The sequence below is a fragment of the Haliotis rufescens genome, unplaced genomic scaffold (assembly GCF_023055435.1).
Source record: "Haliotis rufescens isolate VD_foot unplaced genomic scaffold, xgHalRufe1.0.p SCAF_42, whole genome shotgun sequence".
NCBI lineage: Eukaryota > Metazoa > Mollusca > Gastropoda > Lepetellida > Haliotidae > Haliotis > Haliotis rufescens.
In genome coordinates this window covers 2,147,501-2,165,803 of record NW_025964135.1, presented here as the reverse complement: position 1 = coordinate 2,165,803, position 18,303 = coordinate 2,147,501, and the positions used below count along the sequence as shown (strand labels likewise).

The window sequence follows — 18,303 nt, the reverse complement described above, 5'->3', positions numbered from 1 at the left end:
CCACAGTTAAAGGGGGAGCACACTGGGGAACTGGCAGTTCTCCACAGTTAAAGGGGGAGGGGAATCTGGCAGTCCTCCACAGTTAAAGGGGGAGGGGAATCTGGCAGTCCTCCACAGTTAAAGGGGGAGCACACTGGGGAACTGGCAGTCCTCCAAAGTTAAAGGGGGAGGGGAATCTGGCAGTCCTCCACAGTTAAAGGGGGAGGAGAATCTGGCAGTCCTCCACAGTTAAAGGGGGAGGGGAATCTGGCAGTCCTCCACAGTTAAAGGTGGAGGGGAATCTGGCAGTCCTACACAGTTAAAGGGGGAGTTGAATCTGGCAGTCCTCCACAGTTAAAGGGGGAGCACACTGGGGAACTGGCAGTCCCTCATCACAGCGAGTCAGCTTAATGTGGGAGGAAAGCCCGAAGTGATGCAGGTCACAGACGTTTACCACTTTGGCAAAACCCAGGAATATTAGTATGGTGTGGACCAACCTTAGCATCATGTATTTAACTGTCCTTGTCATAATCAAATGAAAGACTTGACTTTGCAGACCGCTACCGCTAAAAAAGGATCTGAGGACATCCCATTGTGGGTCATGTCAGAACGACCTTTCATCTGACCAGTCAGGGCATCGCTTATCAGATCATGAAAGTTACAGTCGGAATTTGATTTTTGATTGTGCAACCTCGAAAAAACACACAGGGTATTCCGAACGATAGTTATGGGCTTTATGTCTGTATTCATACAATCTACACCATCTATCAGCCATTCCAGAATGTTCTTTTGTTCAGTTTATAATTTTCTTAATCGGGTATATGTCTGAATATGTTTCGAAGCCTAGTCGCCAGTTTTCAAACTCGTGCCGTTAAGCTCGATTAAGATGCCTTCTGATTTGCTATTGTCGACTTCTTGTTAGTCATTCCATTGGTCGGTCAAAGTTCGCGAAAGGTCAGTCTGACGTGACCCATAATGGGATGTCCTCAGATCTTTGTTGAGCAGTAGCAAGAACTAAGATCTAATTTTAATGAGATTGGACTTGAATCCAAGTTGTTGGGACTGACAGTTGTCTCCCCTGTTTGCTTGATCAAAACATCAAGTTACAGGAGGCAGAAAATAGAAACTCAGTGATTTTTGGAGTGAGTTTCAGGTTAATTTTCTTCAACAAATTATTCCAAAACACAAACATTATCAGAATGAGCCTATTTACATACAACACAAACATTATCAGAATGAGCCTATTTACATACAACACAATCCTATTACTTTTTTAAAAATTTGCCCTTTGCCCCCCTGATACTAAAAGACACTAGTCTCCTCCCACTCACAGCAATCTTTATTATATTTCATAACTGCCTTTTATTCTGATGGAACCCATAAAATGCTGACACCTGTTCTCCACCATCAAGGTAATCTTACCTAGAGATCTTCAGGATTATATCATGGTATAACATTTATACTAAGTTATCCTATAATAATTAGATCCACATCAAGTGCTTTTAGGAGTTACCATGGTGTAATATTTATACATCATTTCATATAATAGTTTAGCAAGTAATACTATTCAATAAAACAAGAGTTACGTCTACATAGTTTAACTGATTTGAAGCTTTTAGATAAATGCTAGCCTAAGGTATCAAGATCCCATCTCCCAGACAAAGGATATGTCTACATAGTCTTATAGATTACCTTGAACTATTTTATTTAAGTATATCTTTCATCACCTACCGGGGTATATTAGAATAACATTCAGCAATTACTTCAATTAAGACTCATTAAGGATTAGCCCCCATACAAGCTCGTCTATAGTGCATTAAGGATTAGCCCCCATATAAGCTCGTCTATAGGGCATTAAGGATTAGCACCCGTACAAGCTCGTCTATAGTGCATTAAGGATTAGCCCCCATATAAGCTCGTCTATAGGACATTAAGGATTAGCCCCCATACAAGCTCGTCTATAGGGCATTAAGGATTAGCCCCCATACAAGCTCGTCTATAGTGCATTAAGGATTAGCCCCAACACAAGCCCGTCTATAGTGACACCATAATCTCTTTCAAAGCATCCAGTAAATATGTCAACAAGATTAGTGCCAGTCCAACAGGATTAACAGGATTAAATATTCCCCTCTGTCTAGCCATTCATTTAGCATAGGACACAACCAATCGTGTATCAACCGATCATATTCCATTTTATTTATCTAAGTTTTGTTAAATACATACAGGAACCTTGTTAGGAGAGAAGGGGTTTGACTCTCTTACAAAGCAGACCTCTCTCCCACAGCGCAGACTACCAACTCTCTCTGGCACCCTCAGCTATTCTCTAAGATATTGTAAATTGTTAATTGTTCTTGTAAATAAAATTGTGATTAGTCTCTTGTGACTCCGGCTCTTTGCTGACTAATTCCCCCAAGAAATCCAGCACGCCATTTGGAAGTTATTGTTCACCCAGAACAGTTCCATGATAATTACAACAATCACACTTTAAGACAATGAGACTGCGGTAGCAGCATCCGTATCTGGAGGGAAGTTGTTATCAAGTTTGGTTTCATCTCCTAGAATTGATCATTTATATTCTAAACGTTTGTCCTGTGGGACAAGTGTATCAGCATCACACACAAATAATCCCCACAAGCTTGTCAAACCCTTAGCGCCATTATGGTAACGTTCTTCATCCTATTACCATCACATCAGGCTATAATCCTTCAGATAATGGTTTCTCACGCTAATAATTTATTTGCCATGATTCCATTTGACACTGTAATGAAATCTTGTCCTCTTCTACTTCTACTGGGTCTAACATATGCACATTAACTTGAGTGAGTTAGTGAGTGAGTTGGGTTTAACACCGCTTTTAACATTATTCCAGTTATATCACGGCGTGTCAGCTTAATGTGGGAGGAAAGCCCGAAGTGATGCAGGTCTCAGACGTTTACCACTTCAGTGAAACCCACGAGCACGGGTATGGTGCTGACAAACCTAGAAACATAATTGGGGCGAACCGGGATTCGAACCCACAATCATAGGTTTCTGGCGTGCCCAAGGGACACAACTCTGCACAGCGAATCGCGGCGCCTTAGACGACTGGGCCACCCTTGCCCCCCACATTAACCGGAACTCCACATAACCATTTCATTAGCAACAAGGACTTTATGTTCCATTGTTTCAGCATATGTCTTTATATAATGCTGGGTGTATGTTTGTTGGACTATCCTTTGTCAATTCTTTTATATCCTATTTTCTAAAGCCCATATTCTTTTGCCCACTTCCACCGAACTATTTTCAATTTTTTTCAATTTTGAGAATAATATACTTTTATTAATTCCCAATACATTATTCCTCAATAAGGCAGAGAACGCTGAAGTAAAAAAACAATTTTCACATTTCATTTGCACATATATTTCCACAAGCTTGTCCTACCTAACATGCTGATTGATGGATGGTTATGGTACATGGATGTCTTGAATGATGTGTTAAAACAAATATAATATAAACTCATAATGCCTCATGCTCACATTCATTTAAAATTTGGATGAAAATCAAATGATTTATGTATAAGTAATTCCAAAACTTTAGGATAAAGGGTCTTTAATTCTGAAGCCGACTAGGTACAATTGGATGCCTCCTTATTGTCCCCCTCCTTCTCCTTCACACACGGCACCAGGTATACTCACTTGCCCGCGGCGTAAACCTCTGCTGTGTCAAACAAGTTGATTCCACTTTCGTAGGCCAGGGTGAGGAGCTCTTCAGCCACCTGGGGAGAGAAAGGGGCTGCTTGAACAAACATAATAACAATAATCAGCTGTTACGGTGTGAAGTATATATCTCACCGCAGTTGAGGATCGACCTGCACTGAACCACGACATCATCGTACATACGTAATAACAATAATCAACTGTGACGGTGTGAAGTATATATCTCACCGATGTTGAGGGTCGACCTTCACTGAACAGGGACATCATCGTACATACGTAATAACAAGATCAGCTGTTACAGTGTGAAGTATATATCTCACCGCTGTTGAAGGTTGACCTTCACTGAACCGGGACATCATCGTACATACGTAATAACAAGATCAGCTGTTGCAGTGTGAAGTATATATCTCACCGCTGTTGAGCGTTGACCTTCACTGAACAGGGACATCATCGTACATACGTAATAACAAGATCAGCTGTTATGGTGTGAAGTATATATCTCACCGCTGTTGAGGGTCAACCTTCACTGAACAGGGACATCATCGTACATACGTAATAACAATAATCAACTGTGACGGTGTGAAGTATATATCTCACCGCTGTTGAGGGTCAACCTTCACTGAACAGGGACATCATCGTACATACGTAATAACAAGATCAGCTGTTGCGGTGTGAAGTATATATCTCACCGCTGTTGAGGGTTGACCTCCACTGAACCGGGACATCATCGTACATACGTAATAACAAGGTCCGCTGTTGCAGTGTGAAGTATATATCTCACCGCTGTTGAAGGTTGACCTTCACTGAACCGGGACATCATCGTACATACGTAATAACAAGATCCACTGTTACAGTGTGAAGTATATATCTCACCGCTGTTGAGGGTCGACCTTCACTGAACCGGGACATCATCGTACATACGTAATAACAAGATCAGCTGTTACAGTGTGAAGTATATATCTCACCGCTGTTGAGGGTCGACCTTCACTGAACCGTGATATCGTCTTACATACGTAATAACAAGATCCACTGTTACAGTTTGAAGAACACAACATCACAGCTAACCAGTGGTTGATATCATGAGCAACTATAACTGTCATATGATAATGACACGGGATGTCTGCACCACCCAGATCATCTTTAACAACCTTGTCTACAAAAAAATATTTCATATCCAGGAAAACCCTACCACATGATGCTAATTTAATCTTCAAAGTTAATTTCTAAAAAACGACACAAGGACTAGTTTACATATTGGGAATTTTCTCCTCAAAATGAGAGTCTAAACATGACAGATGCACGTCAACAGATAGAGGAGGCATGTGTGGGTATTTAAACAGGCATGCCTCCCAAATTTCCCATACAGCTGAATGATAAGACCCTGATGAACGGATTCCAAGGCAATCTACTTCAAAGTAATTTAATGCTCAAATAGAAAAGCAAGAAATCACTGTAATTACCTCATACATATCTTTCAGTTACTAACAGAGGGAGGTTGTATTTTGGGGTTCTTGTAATGAAAAACAGATTACAAATAATATAAACATGCAGGTCTGAAATGGGTTAGAAAATTGGATTCCTAAAAGCCAAATATCCAAATAATGACTTGGAGGGGTGGGGGTGACATCAACAACCTTAGGCTTTAAAAAATAAAGAATTGGTTCTCAGGCAATGGCTTTTGAAATATATAGTGCAGGTGGGCGATGTTTTTTTGTTGTTGTTCAAACTAGTATGTAACTCAAATAAACATGTATGTAACCAAATAGACAGTTGTGTAGTCCTGCACCATGACCGTGGAACATATTTATTTTATGAAAAAATAATAATCTAGAAATGCATACAAAAGCAAGCCTAGCCAGCTCAAGCTAGCTCTATTCCACACTCTGAAATCAGCATAGGGAATTTTTTTATTTTTAGAGTCAAGAAGGACATTGTGTAATATAAGATTTCAGAGACTTAATGTTAGTCTAGCTGTTGTGTACAACTTAGAGGCAATGATCCAGATGCTGCGGCATGCACGTGGTCCTGTGCACAGCACACAGGTCACAAATCAGACGAAGTTAAGCAACGTTACATGCCACATTACAAATATCCTTTATTGTTTTGATTTTTTAAGTAACACACAATCTCATCACATCAGCCATATCACAGAAAGAGAGTGAGTGAGTGAGTATGGTTTTACGCCGCTTTTAGCAATATTCCAGCAATATCACCGCAGGGGACACCACAAATGGGCTTCACACATTGTACCCATGTCGGGAATCGAAACGCTTTAACCACTAGGCTACCCGACCGCCCCTCACAGAGAGAGAGAGAGAGAGAGAGAGAGAGTGAGGAGAGAGAGAGAGACAGAGACAGAGAGACAGAGAGAGAGAGAGAGACACAGAGAGTCAGAGAGAGAGAGAGAGAAAAAAAAAGAGAGAGAGAGAGAGTGATGGAGGAGGTGGAATCACTAACTTCATGGGAAATTTGGATCAACATGTATGAAGCATAACTGGAAGGACTATGGTAACACAGCAATTACTTCGTGTGTGTGTGTGTGTGTAGGGTGGGGGGGGGGGGGGGGATGTTAGTAGGGCAAGGGAAGCTCTATTTATGACAAACTATCCCAATCCCACAGCATCCCCAGCACTTGTGACCTGGTGCAGCGTGGAGCCACGGAACACGGAATGTGGAGGTTGATATATTGATTGTGAACACAACACAGAGGTGAACAATACCGCTGCTTCGTGTCTGTGATATCAATATCCTGCAGGTTACACACTTATATAACCAATTGATGCATACAAGTAAATCTCATTACTGAATGAATAATGCAGTAATTGACATGTATAGATATATGTACAGTTATTCCGAACATTTTCATAAACATGATACCAAAATCCATACCTATACGCCAGTGCTCGGGAGTTACAAGAAGCAGAATCTTTGCTCTTGTACACAGCAGATGTTATTCTAAATTAACAAAATCAGTAAACGTACGTGCTATCACGTGACTTATTTCAAGTCCATCACTTGATTGACTGGTTTGTATTCCGACCGCCGTGGCATGGCGGGAGAACTGCGGTGTGGAGTCAGGAGTCAGACGTCATTCTTTTGATTTTGCGGAATATGGTAGTAGAAGTGCTAAATAGCTGTATGTTTCATGTGTGTCAATTTATTTTTCATAGGTACATAGAAGTTTTTTTTAGAGTGAGTGAGTTGGGTTTAATGCCGCTTTTAACAGTATTTCAGTTATATCGCGGCATGTCAGCTTAATGTGGGAGGAAAGCCCGAAGTGATGCAGGTCTCAGACGTTTACCACTTCGGTGAAACCCACAAATATGGGTATGGTGCTGACAAACCTAGAAACATAATCGGGGCGAACCCGGGGTTCAAACCAACAATCATCAGTTTCTGGTGTTCCCAAGGGACGCAACTCTGCACAACGAATCGCGGCGCCATAGACGACTGGGCCACCCGTGCCTCCCAGGTTTTTTTTAGAGAAATTATATATTGACGATGAACATCTAGAGGTAACATGCCTACATTATTATAAATTGATGATTACGTCGTAGAGATATGACATAATCATCAATTCATTACTGCGTAGGCTGATGATCAAACTGTAGAGGTAACGTGCCTTCACAGTTATGTAATGTCGACCAGGACGTAGAAAGAACATGCCAACTTTTATATGAAAATGTCAATACATATAGATGACAAGATGCCTACGCTGATTGAAAGTTTGAGAGATCAAGTCTTGAGATGCCTGAGTCTCTGGTGCTGGTCTTGAAGTAGATATGTCTCTACCTCAGGTTGATGAGTATATTGAGGACAGTCGAAAGACTAATGATGAATTCTTTCAGGACGACAGACAAAGTGTCGATTTGTCTAGCTGCCTGGGTGAAGACCTATAAATCAGTCGCGGAGTAGACAATTGGTCAATCATATATTATGTCAAGTTCAGAAAGTCTTTTTGGCCAAGGTTGATGATGTTGATCTCTTGATGAGGAGAGGAAAGATCCTGGGATATTATGGTGGAATATTACGATGACATGCACACATGGTGTATATGCAGTAATTGACATGTAAAGATATATGTACAGTTATTCTGAATACTTTCGTAAACATAATGCCAAAATCCATACCTATACGCCAGTGCTCGGGAGTTACAAGAAGCAGGATCTTTGCTCTTGTACACAGCAGATGTTATTCTAAATTAACATATCACTTTTAGTTTCAACAAAATCAGTAAATGTGCTATCACATGACTTATTTCTAGTCCATCACTTGATTGACTGGTTTGTATTCAGACCGCCGTGACATGGCAGGAGTACTTCGGTGTGGCGTCAGGAGTCAGGAGTCAGGCGTCATATACTGAATATGGACATATACTGAAGTAGATTGTAAGATAAGGAAAGTGACTATTCACACTATTCATCTACATGTGACTCAGATATGTTGTGAGACATTGACACCTATGTAGTGCTGCCAGACTGTGATATGTTTGTGAGACAGTGACACCTACGTTGTGCTGCAACACTCTGATATGTTGTGAGACATTGACACCTACATAGTGCTGCAAGACTGTGATATGTTTGTGAGACATTGACACCTACATAGTGCTGCAAGACTGTGATATGTTTGTGAGACAGTGACACCTACGTTGTGCTGCAACACTCTGATATGTTTGTGAGACATTGACACCTACGTAGTGCTGCAACACTCTGATATGTTTGTGAGACAGTGACACCTACATAGTGCTGCAAGACTGTGATATGTTTGTGAGACATTGACACCTACATAGTGCTGCAAGACTGTGATATGTTTGTGAGACAGTGACACCTACGTTGTGCTACAAGACTGTGATATGTTTGTGAGACATTGACACCTACGTTGTGCTGCAAGACTGTGATATATTTGTGAGACACTGACACCTACGTTGTGCTGCAAGACTGTGATATGTTTGTGAGACATTGACACCTATGTAGTGCTGCAAGACTGTGATATGTTTGTGAGACATTGACACCTACATTGTGCTGCAAGACTCTGATATGTTTGTGAGACATTGACACCTACGTTGTGCTGCAAGACTGTGATATGTTTGTGAGACATTGACACCTACGTTGTGCTACAAGACTGTGATATGTTTGTGAGACATTGATACCTACGTTCTGCTGCCAGACTGTGATATGTTTGTGAGACATTGACACCTATGTAGTGCTGCCAGACTGTGATATGTTTGTGAGACAGTGACACCTATGTTGTGCTGCAAGACTGTGATATGTTTGTGAGACATTGACACCTATGTAGTGCTGCCAGACTGTGACATGTTTGTGAGACATTGATACCTACGTTGTGCTGCAAGACTGTGATATGTTTGTGAGACAGTGACACCTACGTTGTGCTGCAAGACTCTGATATGTTTGTGAGACAGTGACACCTACGTTGTGCTACAAGACTGTGATATATTTGTGAGACATTGATACCTACATGGTGCTGCAAGACTGTGATATGTTTGTGAGACATTGACACCTACGTTGTGCTGCAAGACTGTGATATGTTTGTGAGACAGTGACACCTACGTTGTGCTGCAAGACTGTGATATGTTTGTGAGACAGTGACACCTACGTTGTGCTGCAAGACTGTGATATGTTTGTGAGACAGTGACACCTACGTTGTGCTGCAAGACTGTGATATGTTTGTGAGACAGTGACACCTACGTTGTGCTGCAAGACTGTGATATGTTTGTGAGACAGTGACACCTACATAGTGCTGCAAGACTGTGATATGTTTGTGAGACATTGACACCTACGTTGTGCTACAAGACTGTGATATGTTTGTGAGACAGTGACACCTACGTTGTGCTACAAGACTGTGATATGTTTGTGAGACAGTGACACCTAAGTTGTGCTGCAAGACTCTGATATGTTTGTGAGACATTGGCACCTACGTTGTGCTGCAAGACTGTGATATGTTTGTGAGACAGTGACACCTACGTTGTGCTGCCAGACTGATATGTTTGTGAGACAGTGATACCTACGTTGTGCTGCAAGACTCTGATATGTTTGTGAGACAGTGACACCTACATTGTGTTGCAAGACTGTGATATGTTTGTGAGACAGTGACACCTACGTTGTGCTGCAAGACTGTGATATGTTTGTGAGACAGTGACACCTACGTTGTGCTACAAGACTCTGATATGTTTGTGAGACAGTGACACCTACGTTGTGCTGCAAGACTGTGATATGTTTGTGAGACAGTGACACCTACGTTGTGCTACAAGACTGTGATATGTTTGTGAGACATTGACACCTACGTTGTGCTGCAAGACTGTGATATGTTTGTGAGACAGTGACACCTACATAGTGCTGCAAGACTGTGATATGTTTGTGAGACATTGACACCTACGTTGTGCTACAAGACTGTGATATGTTTGTGAGACAGTGACACCTACGTTGTGCTACAAGACTGTGATATGTTTGTGAGACAGTGACACCTACGTTGTGCTGCAAGACTGTGATATGTTTGTGAGACAGTGACACCTACGTTGTGCTACAAGACTGTGATATGTTTGTGAGACATTGACACCTACAAGTAACAAGTGCCCACTGGATAAGGAGTCATGTGACAAGCAAGTGCCATCATGACCGTCAGGCAGTTGTCAAGTTGCAAGAAGATTGCTGAGTGTGGCATTACAATCTATTGGATCAATTTTTATTTAGAAAGTCAAAGTGAATTTAAATTTGATTAATTGCAGTAGTAATATCGGGGGATTTCCGTTTCTTTTTCTAAGAAAAGAATTTTTCCACTGATCCTTTAACACAGAAATAATCTAAACATTCCAGCATTAAACCCCATGTGGCATATCGTATTAATGTTTGAGTGGTTGAGGAACAACTAAAAATAGACATGTAAGATATATCCCCATGTTATGGGTTTTCGGACCCTCAAGAAACATTCATAGTTTTCTTGCTAATCACAAGAAGAACTGTAAAACATCTCACTCACTTATAGAAGATGACTTAATCTTAAAAACAGGCCATCATCTAAGTATTTACAATGTCTGTGTGATGCCACACCCCATGTTATATATCGCGAGTATCTTGTTAAACATGGCCGTCCCAAAACGAATGTCCGAAATCCTGTGATCCGACCATACAGAGATCGTGAAGGGAGTGAACAGTCACTTGGTTTCCATCGGGGCGAGGAATGTTTCAACTACGCGGCCAGACCTGAGCAAATACATTCATGTAAGATATTGATTGTTCTAGCAACTTTGAGAGGCAGATTGATGCTTGACCCCTCAGCACAGTACTGGGACCAGGGAATGTACAGACAGAAGGCATCTGCCTGAATTGGGCATGCTGACAGTGAGTGAGTGAGTGAGTGAGTGAGTGAGTGAGTGAGTGAGTGAGTGGGAGTGAGTGGGAGTGAGTGGGTGTTAGGGGCGTGGTCACGTGCATGATTAATTTCATGTGCATTGATGTAAGTGAATGGGACACGATGACATGCAGAGCCTGCGAGCCTGACCACCCGATCCCTTTAGTCGCCTCTGATCACAAGCAAATTAGGTTGCTGAGGACCTGTTCTATGGTGATTGGTGACTGGTAAGGGAGAGGGCATGGGCGTGGGCGTGGGCGTGGGCGTGGGCGTGGGCGTGGGCGTGTGCTGGGACATGGACATCGATATGGGATAGGGTGTGGACGTGGGTGTGGGAGTGGGCATGGCGTGGGCGTGGGCGTGAACGTGGGCTGGGACATGGAGATTGACGTGGGCGTGAACATGGGTGTGGGAGTAGGCATGACGTGGGTGTGGGAGTGGGCATGGCGTGGGCGTGGGAGTGGGCCTGAGCGTGGACTGGGACATGGAGATTGGCGTGGGCGTGGACATGGCAATGGGCGTGGGCGTGGGCGTGGGCGTGGGAGTGGGAGTGGACGTTGGAACCGGGCATGGGCGTGGGCGTTGGCGTGGGCGTGGGCGTGGGCGTGGGCGTGGGCCTGGGCTGGTACATGCAGATTGGCGTGGGTGTGTACATGGGAGTGGGCGTGGGCGTGTACATGGGAGTGGGAGTGGGCGTGTACATGGGAGTGGGAGTGGACGTGGGAGAGGGCGTGGGAGTGGGAGTGGGAGTGGGCGTGGGCGTGGGAGTGGGAGTGGGAGTGGAAGTTGGCGTGGGAGTGGGAGTGGGAGTGGGCGTGGGCGTGGGAGTGGGAGTGGGAGTGGGAGTGGGAGTGGGAGTGGGAGTGGGCGTGGGAGTGGGAGTGGGCGTGGGAGCGGGAGCGGGAGCGGGAGTGGGAGTGGGAGTGGACGTGGGAGTGGGAGTGGGAGTGGACGTGGGAGTGGGAGTGGGAGTGGGCGTGGGAGTGGGAGTGGAAGTGGGCGTGGGAGTGGGAGTGGGCGTGGGCATGGGAGTGGGAGTGGGAGTGGGAGTGAGCGATGGCTGGGACATGGAGATTGGCGTGGGCTAGGCATGGGGGTGGGAGTGGACGTGGGAGTGGACGTGGGAGTGGACATGGGAGTGAGCGATGGCTGGGACATGGAGATTGGCGTGGGCTAGGCATGGGGGTGGGAGAGGGGGCGGACGTGGGAGTGGGAGTAGGAGTGGGAGTGGGAGTGGGAGTGGGAGTGGGAGTGGGAGTGGGAGTAGGAGTGGGAGTGGGAGTGGGAGCGGGAGCGGGAGTGGGAGTGGACGTGGGCCATGGACACAGACAACCCAATGAAACCACCATCACAATTGAGATATTCCGGAGGAGAGGCATTGACTCCATGACAACCTTACAGAGGAAAACACTTCCCTTCACATTCAGCTCCTCCGATCTGTATTGATTTCATGTCTTTGTCTGACACAACAATCTGATAAAGTCATAAATGATGACACTATTTGGCCTACCAGTTGGTGGACATTATATTCTGTACTGCAGTGGATGCCAGAAGGGAAGGAAAGAGTTGATTGGTTTCATGAGGAGGAGGCCGGGTCAGCTGCAGTACCTCCTGGCTGCATCATAGACTTGCTTAAGTCTCATAGGAAATTATTATTTAGTCAAAATCTAATTGAGAAAATTATCAACTCACTTTGTTAACACATAAACATATTCTAATTGATGCATCACATCATATTGACATGGGCATGTATTTCCTTCAGTGCAGCCTTACAGCAAGGCTAGATGCACCACATCAAGATTGACATGGGCATGTATTTCCTTCACTGCAGACTTACAGCAAGGCTAGATGCATCACATCAAGATTGACATGGGCATGTATTTCCTTCAGTGCAGCCTTACAGCAAGGCTAGATGCACCACATCAAGATTGACATGGGCATGTATTTCCTTCAGTGCAGCCTTACAGAAAGGCTAGATGCATCACATCAAGATTGACATGGGCATGTATTTCCTTCACTGCAGCCTTACAGCAAGGGTAGATGCATCACATCAAGATTGACATGGGCATGTATTTCCTTCAGTTTAGACTTACAGCAAGGCTAGATGCACCACATCAAGATTGACATGGGCATGTATTTCCTTCACTGCAGTCTTACAGCAAGGCTAGATGCATCACATCACGATTGACATGGGCACATATTTCCTTCAGTGCAGCCTTACAGCAAGGCTAGATGCACCACATCAAGATTGACATGGGCATGTATTTCCTTCAGTGCAGCCTTACAGCAAGGCTAGATGCACCACATCAAGATTGACATGGGCACATATTTCCTTCAGTGCAGCCTTACAGCAAGGCTAGATGCATCACATCAAGATTGACATGGGCATGTATTTCCTTCAGTGCAGCCTTACAGCAAGGCTAGATGCATCACATCAAGATTGACATGGGCATGTATTTCCTTCACTGCAGACTTACAGCAAGGCTAGATGCATCACATCAAGATTGACATGGGCATGTATTTCCTTCAGTGCAACCTTACAGCAAGGCTAGACGCATCACATCAAGATTGACATGGACATGTATTTCCTTCAGTGCAGCCTTACAGCAAGGCTAGATGCATCACATCAAGATTGACATGGGCACATATTTCCTTCAGTGCAGCCTTACACCAAGGCTAGATGCATCACATCAAGATTGACATGGGCATGTATTTCCTTCAGTGCAGCCTTACACCAAGGCTAGATGCACCACATCAAGATTGACATGGGCATGTATTTCCTTCAGTGCAGCCTTACAGCAAGGCTAGACGCATCACATCAAGATTGACATGGGCATGTATTTCCTTCACTGCAGCCTTACACCAAGGCTAGATGCATCACATCAAGATTGACATGGGCATGTATTTCCTTCAGTGCAGCCTTACACCAAGGCTAGATGCACCACATCAAGATTGACATGGGCATGTATTTCCTTCACTGCAGACTTACAGCAAGGCTAGATGCATCACATCAAGATTGACATGGGCATGTATTTCCTTCAGTGCAGCCTTACAGCAAGGCTAGATGCACCACATCAAGATTGACATGGGCATGTATTTCCTTCAGTGCAGCCTTACAGCAAGGCTAGATGCATCACATCAAGATTGACATGGGCATGTATTTCCTTCAGTGCAACCTTACAGCAAGGCTAGATGCATCACATCAAGATTGACATGGGCATGTATTTCCTTCAGTGCAGCCTTACACCAAGGCTAGATGCACCACATCAAGATTGACATGGGCATGTATTTCCTTCAGTGCAACCTTACAGCAAGGCTAGACGCATCACATCAAGATTGACATGGGCATGTATTTCCTTCAGTGCAGCCTTACAGCAAGGCTAGATGCACCACATCAAGATTGACATGGGCATGTATTTCCTTCAGTGCAGCCTTACAGCAAGGCTAGATGTATCACATCAAGATTGACATGGGCATGTATTTCCTTCAGTGCAGCCTTACACCAAGGCTAGATGCACCACATCAAGATTGACATGGGCATGCATTTCCTTCAGTGCAGCCTTACAGCAAGGCTAGATGCATCACATCAAGATTGACATGGGCATGTATTTCCTTCAGTGCAGCCTTACACCAAGTCTAGATGCATCACATCAAGATTGACATGGGCATGTATTTCCTTCAGTGCAGCCTTACAGCAAGGCTAGATGCATCACATCAAGATTGACATGGGCATGTATTTACTTCAGTGCAGCCTTACAGCAAGGCTAGATGCATCACATCAAGATTGACATGGGCATGTATTTCCTTCAGTGCAGCCTTACAGCAAGGCTAGATGCATCACATCAAGATTGACATGGGCATGTATTTCCTTCAGTGCAGCCTTACAGCAAGGCTAGATGCATCACATCAAGATTGACATGGGCATGTATTTCCTTCAGTGCAGCCTTACAGCAAGGCTAGATGCATCACATCATGAATGAGTAAGTGAATATGGCTTTTCGTCGCTTTTAGCAAAATTCCAGCAATATCACGGCGGGGGACACCAGAAATGGGCTTCACACATTGTACCCATGGGGGGGAATCAAACCTGGGCCTTCATCGTGATGAGCGAACGCTTTAACCACTAGGCCACCCCACCAACCCCTCACATCATGAAGCACTATGGATTGTGACACATACTAGAGTCAGCTATTGACCGGGATGCAGACATTTTGTGAAACATTTGATGAAAGTTATAAGAAAGGTATGGTTCTGATAGACCAAGGACCACAATGAGAGTGAGTGAGTGAGTGAGTGAGTGAGTTTGTTTTACTTGGAACGGGATCTCACTTCTGTAGTGGACTGCTTAGTGTGACGAATGCCTCACTACTTGGCTGAAACCATGACTGACTGACTGAGTATGGTTTTACGCCGCTTTTAGCAATATTCCAGCAATATCACGGCGGGGGCAACAGAAATGGGCTTCACACATTGTACCCATGTCGGGAATCGAACCCGGGTTATCGGCGTGACGAGCGAACGCTTTAACCACTAGGCTACCCGACCGCCCCCTGAAACCATGAACATGTTCTGAGAGAGCCAGTGGATCCTTTAACAACTGAGGGATGTAACTCTGCAATGCTACAGTGGCACTTGTTGCTACATGCCAACCCGAATTGATCACATATTGGTTTTCAGGGTCCATAATTTCAGATCTTATCAAGATTGTCTAAATAGTTCATGCTACAAAGGGATGCACTGGCACTATCTAAAGCACATTTTTTGGCTGCATAAGTAAAAGACAAGCTCCATACCTCTTCTGAAACCTGGCCTCCAAACGTTACCCATGTTCCTGGAAAACAAAACAAAACAATTTGTAAAGATATACATACCACAAGATTTAACAACCTAATAATTCATGAGTGAGTGAGTTGGGTTTAACACCGCTTTTAACAGTATTCCAGTTATATCATAGCGTTTCAGCTTCACGTGGGAGGAAAGCCCAAAGTGATGCAGGTCTCAGACGTTTACTACTTTGGTGAAACCCACAAGCACGGGTATGGTGCTGACAAACCTAGAAACATAATCGGGACGAACCAGGATTCCCACCCACAATCATAGGATTCTGGCAAGCCCAAGGGACGCAACTCTGCACAGGACTGGGCCACCCATGCCTCCACTAAATAGTTAGTGAGTGAGTGAGTGAGTGAGTGAGTGAGTGAGTGAGTGAGTGAGTGAGTGTGTGAGTTTGGTTTAATGCCGCTTTTAACATTATTCCAGTTATATATCGCGGTGTGTCAGCTTAATGTGGGAGGAAAGCCCGAAGTGCACAGCGAATTGCGGCGCCTTAGACCACTGGGCCACTCGTGCCCCCCACATAATAATGAACATTGATATTCTGGAAATATACATGTGTATAGAAATAGGAGATTGGGATTATATTCCTCCATTCTGTGATCCCAGTGGAGGTAAATAATCCCACTCACCAAGACACACACATACACTGAAATGGGTAGCAGGGTGTGAAGAACCAACCAACCAACACCCTCAACACCCTCAACATCCTCAACACCCTCAACACCCCCAACACCCACAACACCCTCAACATCCTCAACACCCTCAACATCCTCAACACCCTCAACACCCTCAACACCCACAACACCCTCAACATCCTCAACGCCCTCAACGCCCTCAACATCCTCAACACCCTCAACATCCTCAACGCCCTCAACATCCTCAACACCCTCTCATTCATTCCTCCTGCCCCTCCCCCTTTTGTCCCAAATAAACGTTGACAGTAACAAATAAACAAATAAAACAAAAAACATTACCATCCTAATAAAGTTCATTATACTTCCGAATTTAACATGGAGTGGGAGTTGTTTATTGTACAAGAAAATACTGAAGGGAGAATAAACCATGAGTTGCAGCCCCGAGTCATGTGCCGTATTCGACGTAATAAGCGCCCACAGCGATATTTGCTGATATATTGGCCGTTGAACAATCCCAATCAGCACCCCTTCCGATTGATCAATGTACACAAGACTTATTTATTCGTGTATAATATGCACTCATGTGTTATATGCACCCTTAATTATGGGCAATTAAATTCTGGAAAAATATATCTGTCGTACATAAATATTTTAGGCTGTCAGCATAAACCACGAAATTTATCTTTCAACTCAGTTTTTTTCACTTAAATAATAATCCAATAAGAGCCCCTGATTTCTAATTTTGAGAGCGCCCTGGGCGCTTATTACATCGAATATGGTAGTTCTTTCTGAGATAACATCATTTTGTATTGCTTTTTTTGTCGTATTTTCACACATAACATTCATTGATAGGGGGACAAGTCTTCTTGCAGGTTACGGAAATGGTGACGAATGCACACTGAACACTGGACTTGATCCATACACTGTATTTTGTCCATTTTGTTGAGACCAGTACAATGGACAGGTGATTTGGCTTAATTAGAGGCTGCATGTAAAATCACAAAATATGGGCATTTCAAAACTCTGTGCCAAATAGTGCAAAGTCTGTCTCTCGGCTTTCAGTATGTCAATTTGTTAAAACTCTGTAAAACTGATGTAAAAGTCTCACACATAAAGCTCTCAATGGCCAACAAGTATCATGAAACATGGCCACTTCAAAATATAATGCTAAATATTGTATTGACAGGACAAAGACGGCCTCACACGAACTCACAATATGGCAAACTCAGTACAACTGAAATAAAAATCTCACCAAATGATATTTCATTCCGTAATCTACAAAGCCAACCAAATGAGAATCTAACAATCAGCTCCAACTTCCACTGCCACTGTGCCGTAAGAGTGAAGTCTGATTTATGTGTTCCCCTGTCGTTCACTCCAATCAACAACAGCACGTACACTCTGGACAGCCACAAATTTCACATAAATTCAAATTCTTGCACAACGTGTGCTCAATTAGACAAAAAACGCTTGTTACATTTGTTAATGTGGCATCAGAAGGCAGCAAATCCTTCCCCCTTAAGTATTATCCCCGGCATGTTTGGAGAAGGGGTTGGAACCTCACCTTCCCTGCAATGGCCAATAAAACAGTCATAAAGCACCGAGCTGATGCTTACCCTAACAGTCCAGTTTAATGCTCCAGACGAGCAGGGACTCCAGTTGCCTTATTACAGCAACGACTGTAGCTCAACCAAGGGGACGCCATGATAAACTCCAGTTGCCTTATTACAGGACCGACTGTATTCAACCAAGGGGACGCCATGATAAACTCCAGCTACCTTATTACAGGACCA

The 18,303-nt window shown here is 43.9% G+C and overlaps 1 protein-coding gene across 15 annotated transcripts in view; it reads right to left on the bottom strand.

Annotated features, from left to right (window-relative positions):
- The window catches only part of LOC124122862 (voltage-gated potassium channel subunit beta-2-like), a 193,597-nt gene that overhangs the window by 64,808 nt on the left and 110,486 nt on the right, over window positions 1-18,303 (bottom strand). For all 15 annotated transcript variants that reach the window (XR_007218184.1, XR_007218187.1, XR_007218185.1 and 12 more), the window contains exons 4-5: window positions 15,833-15,870; window positions 3,654-3,733 (exon numbers count right to left, since the gene is read on the bottom strand). Coding sequence is in view for 11 of the 15 variants with exons in the window: in XM_048382927.1 (XP_048238884.1) it covers window positions 3,654-3,733; window positions 15,833-15,870 (118 nt within the window). In the remaining 4 variants the exon portion in view is untranslated. The remainder of the gene's footprint in view (window positions 1-3,653; window positions 3,734-15,832; window positions 15,871-18,303) is intronic.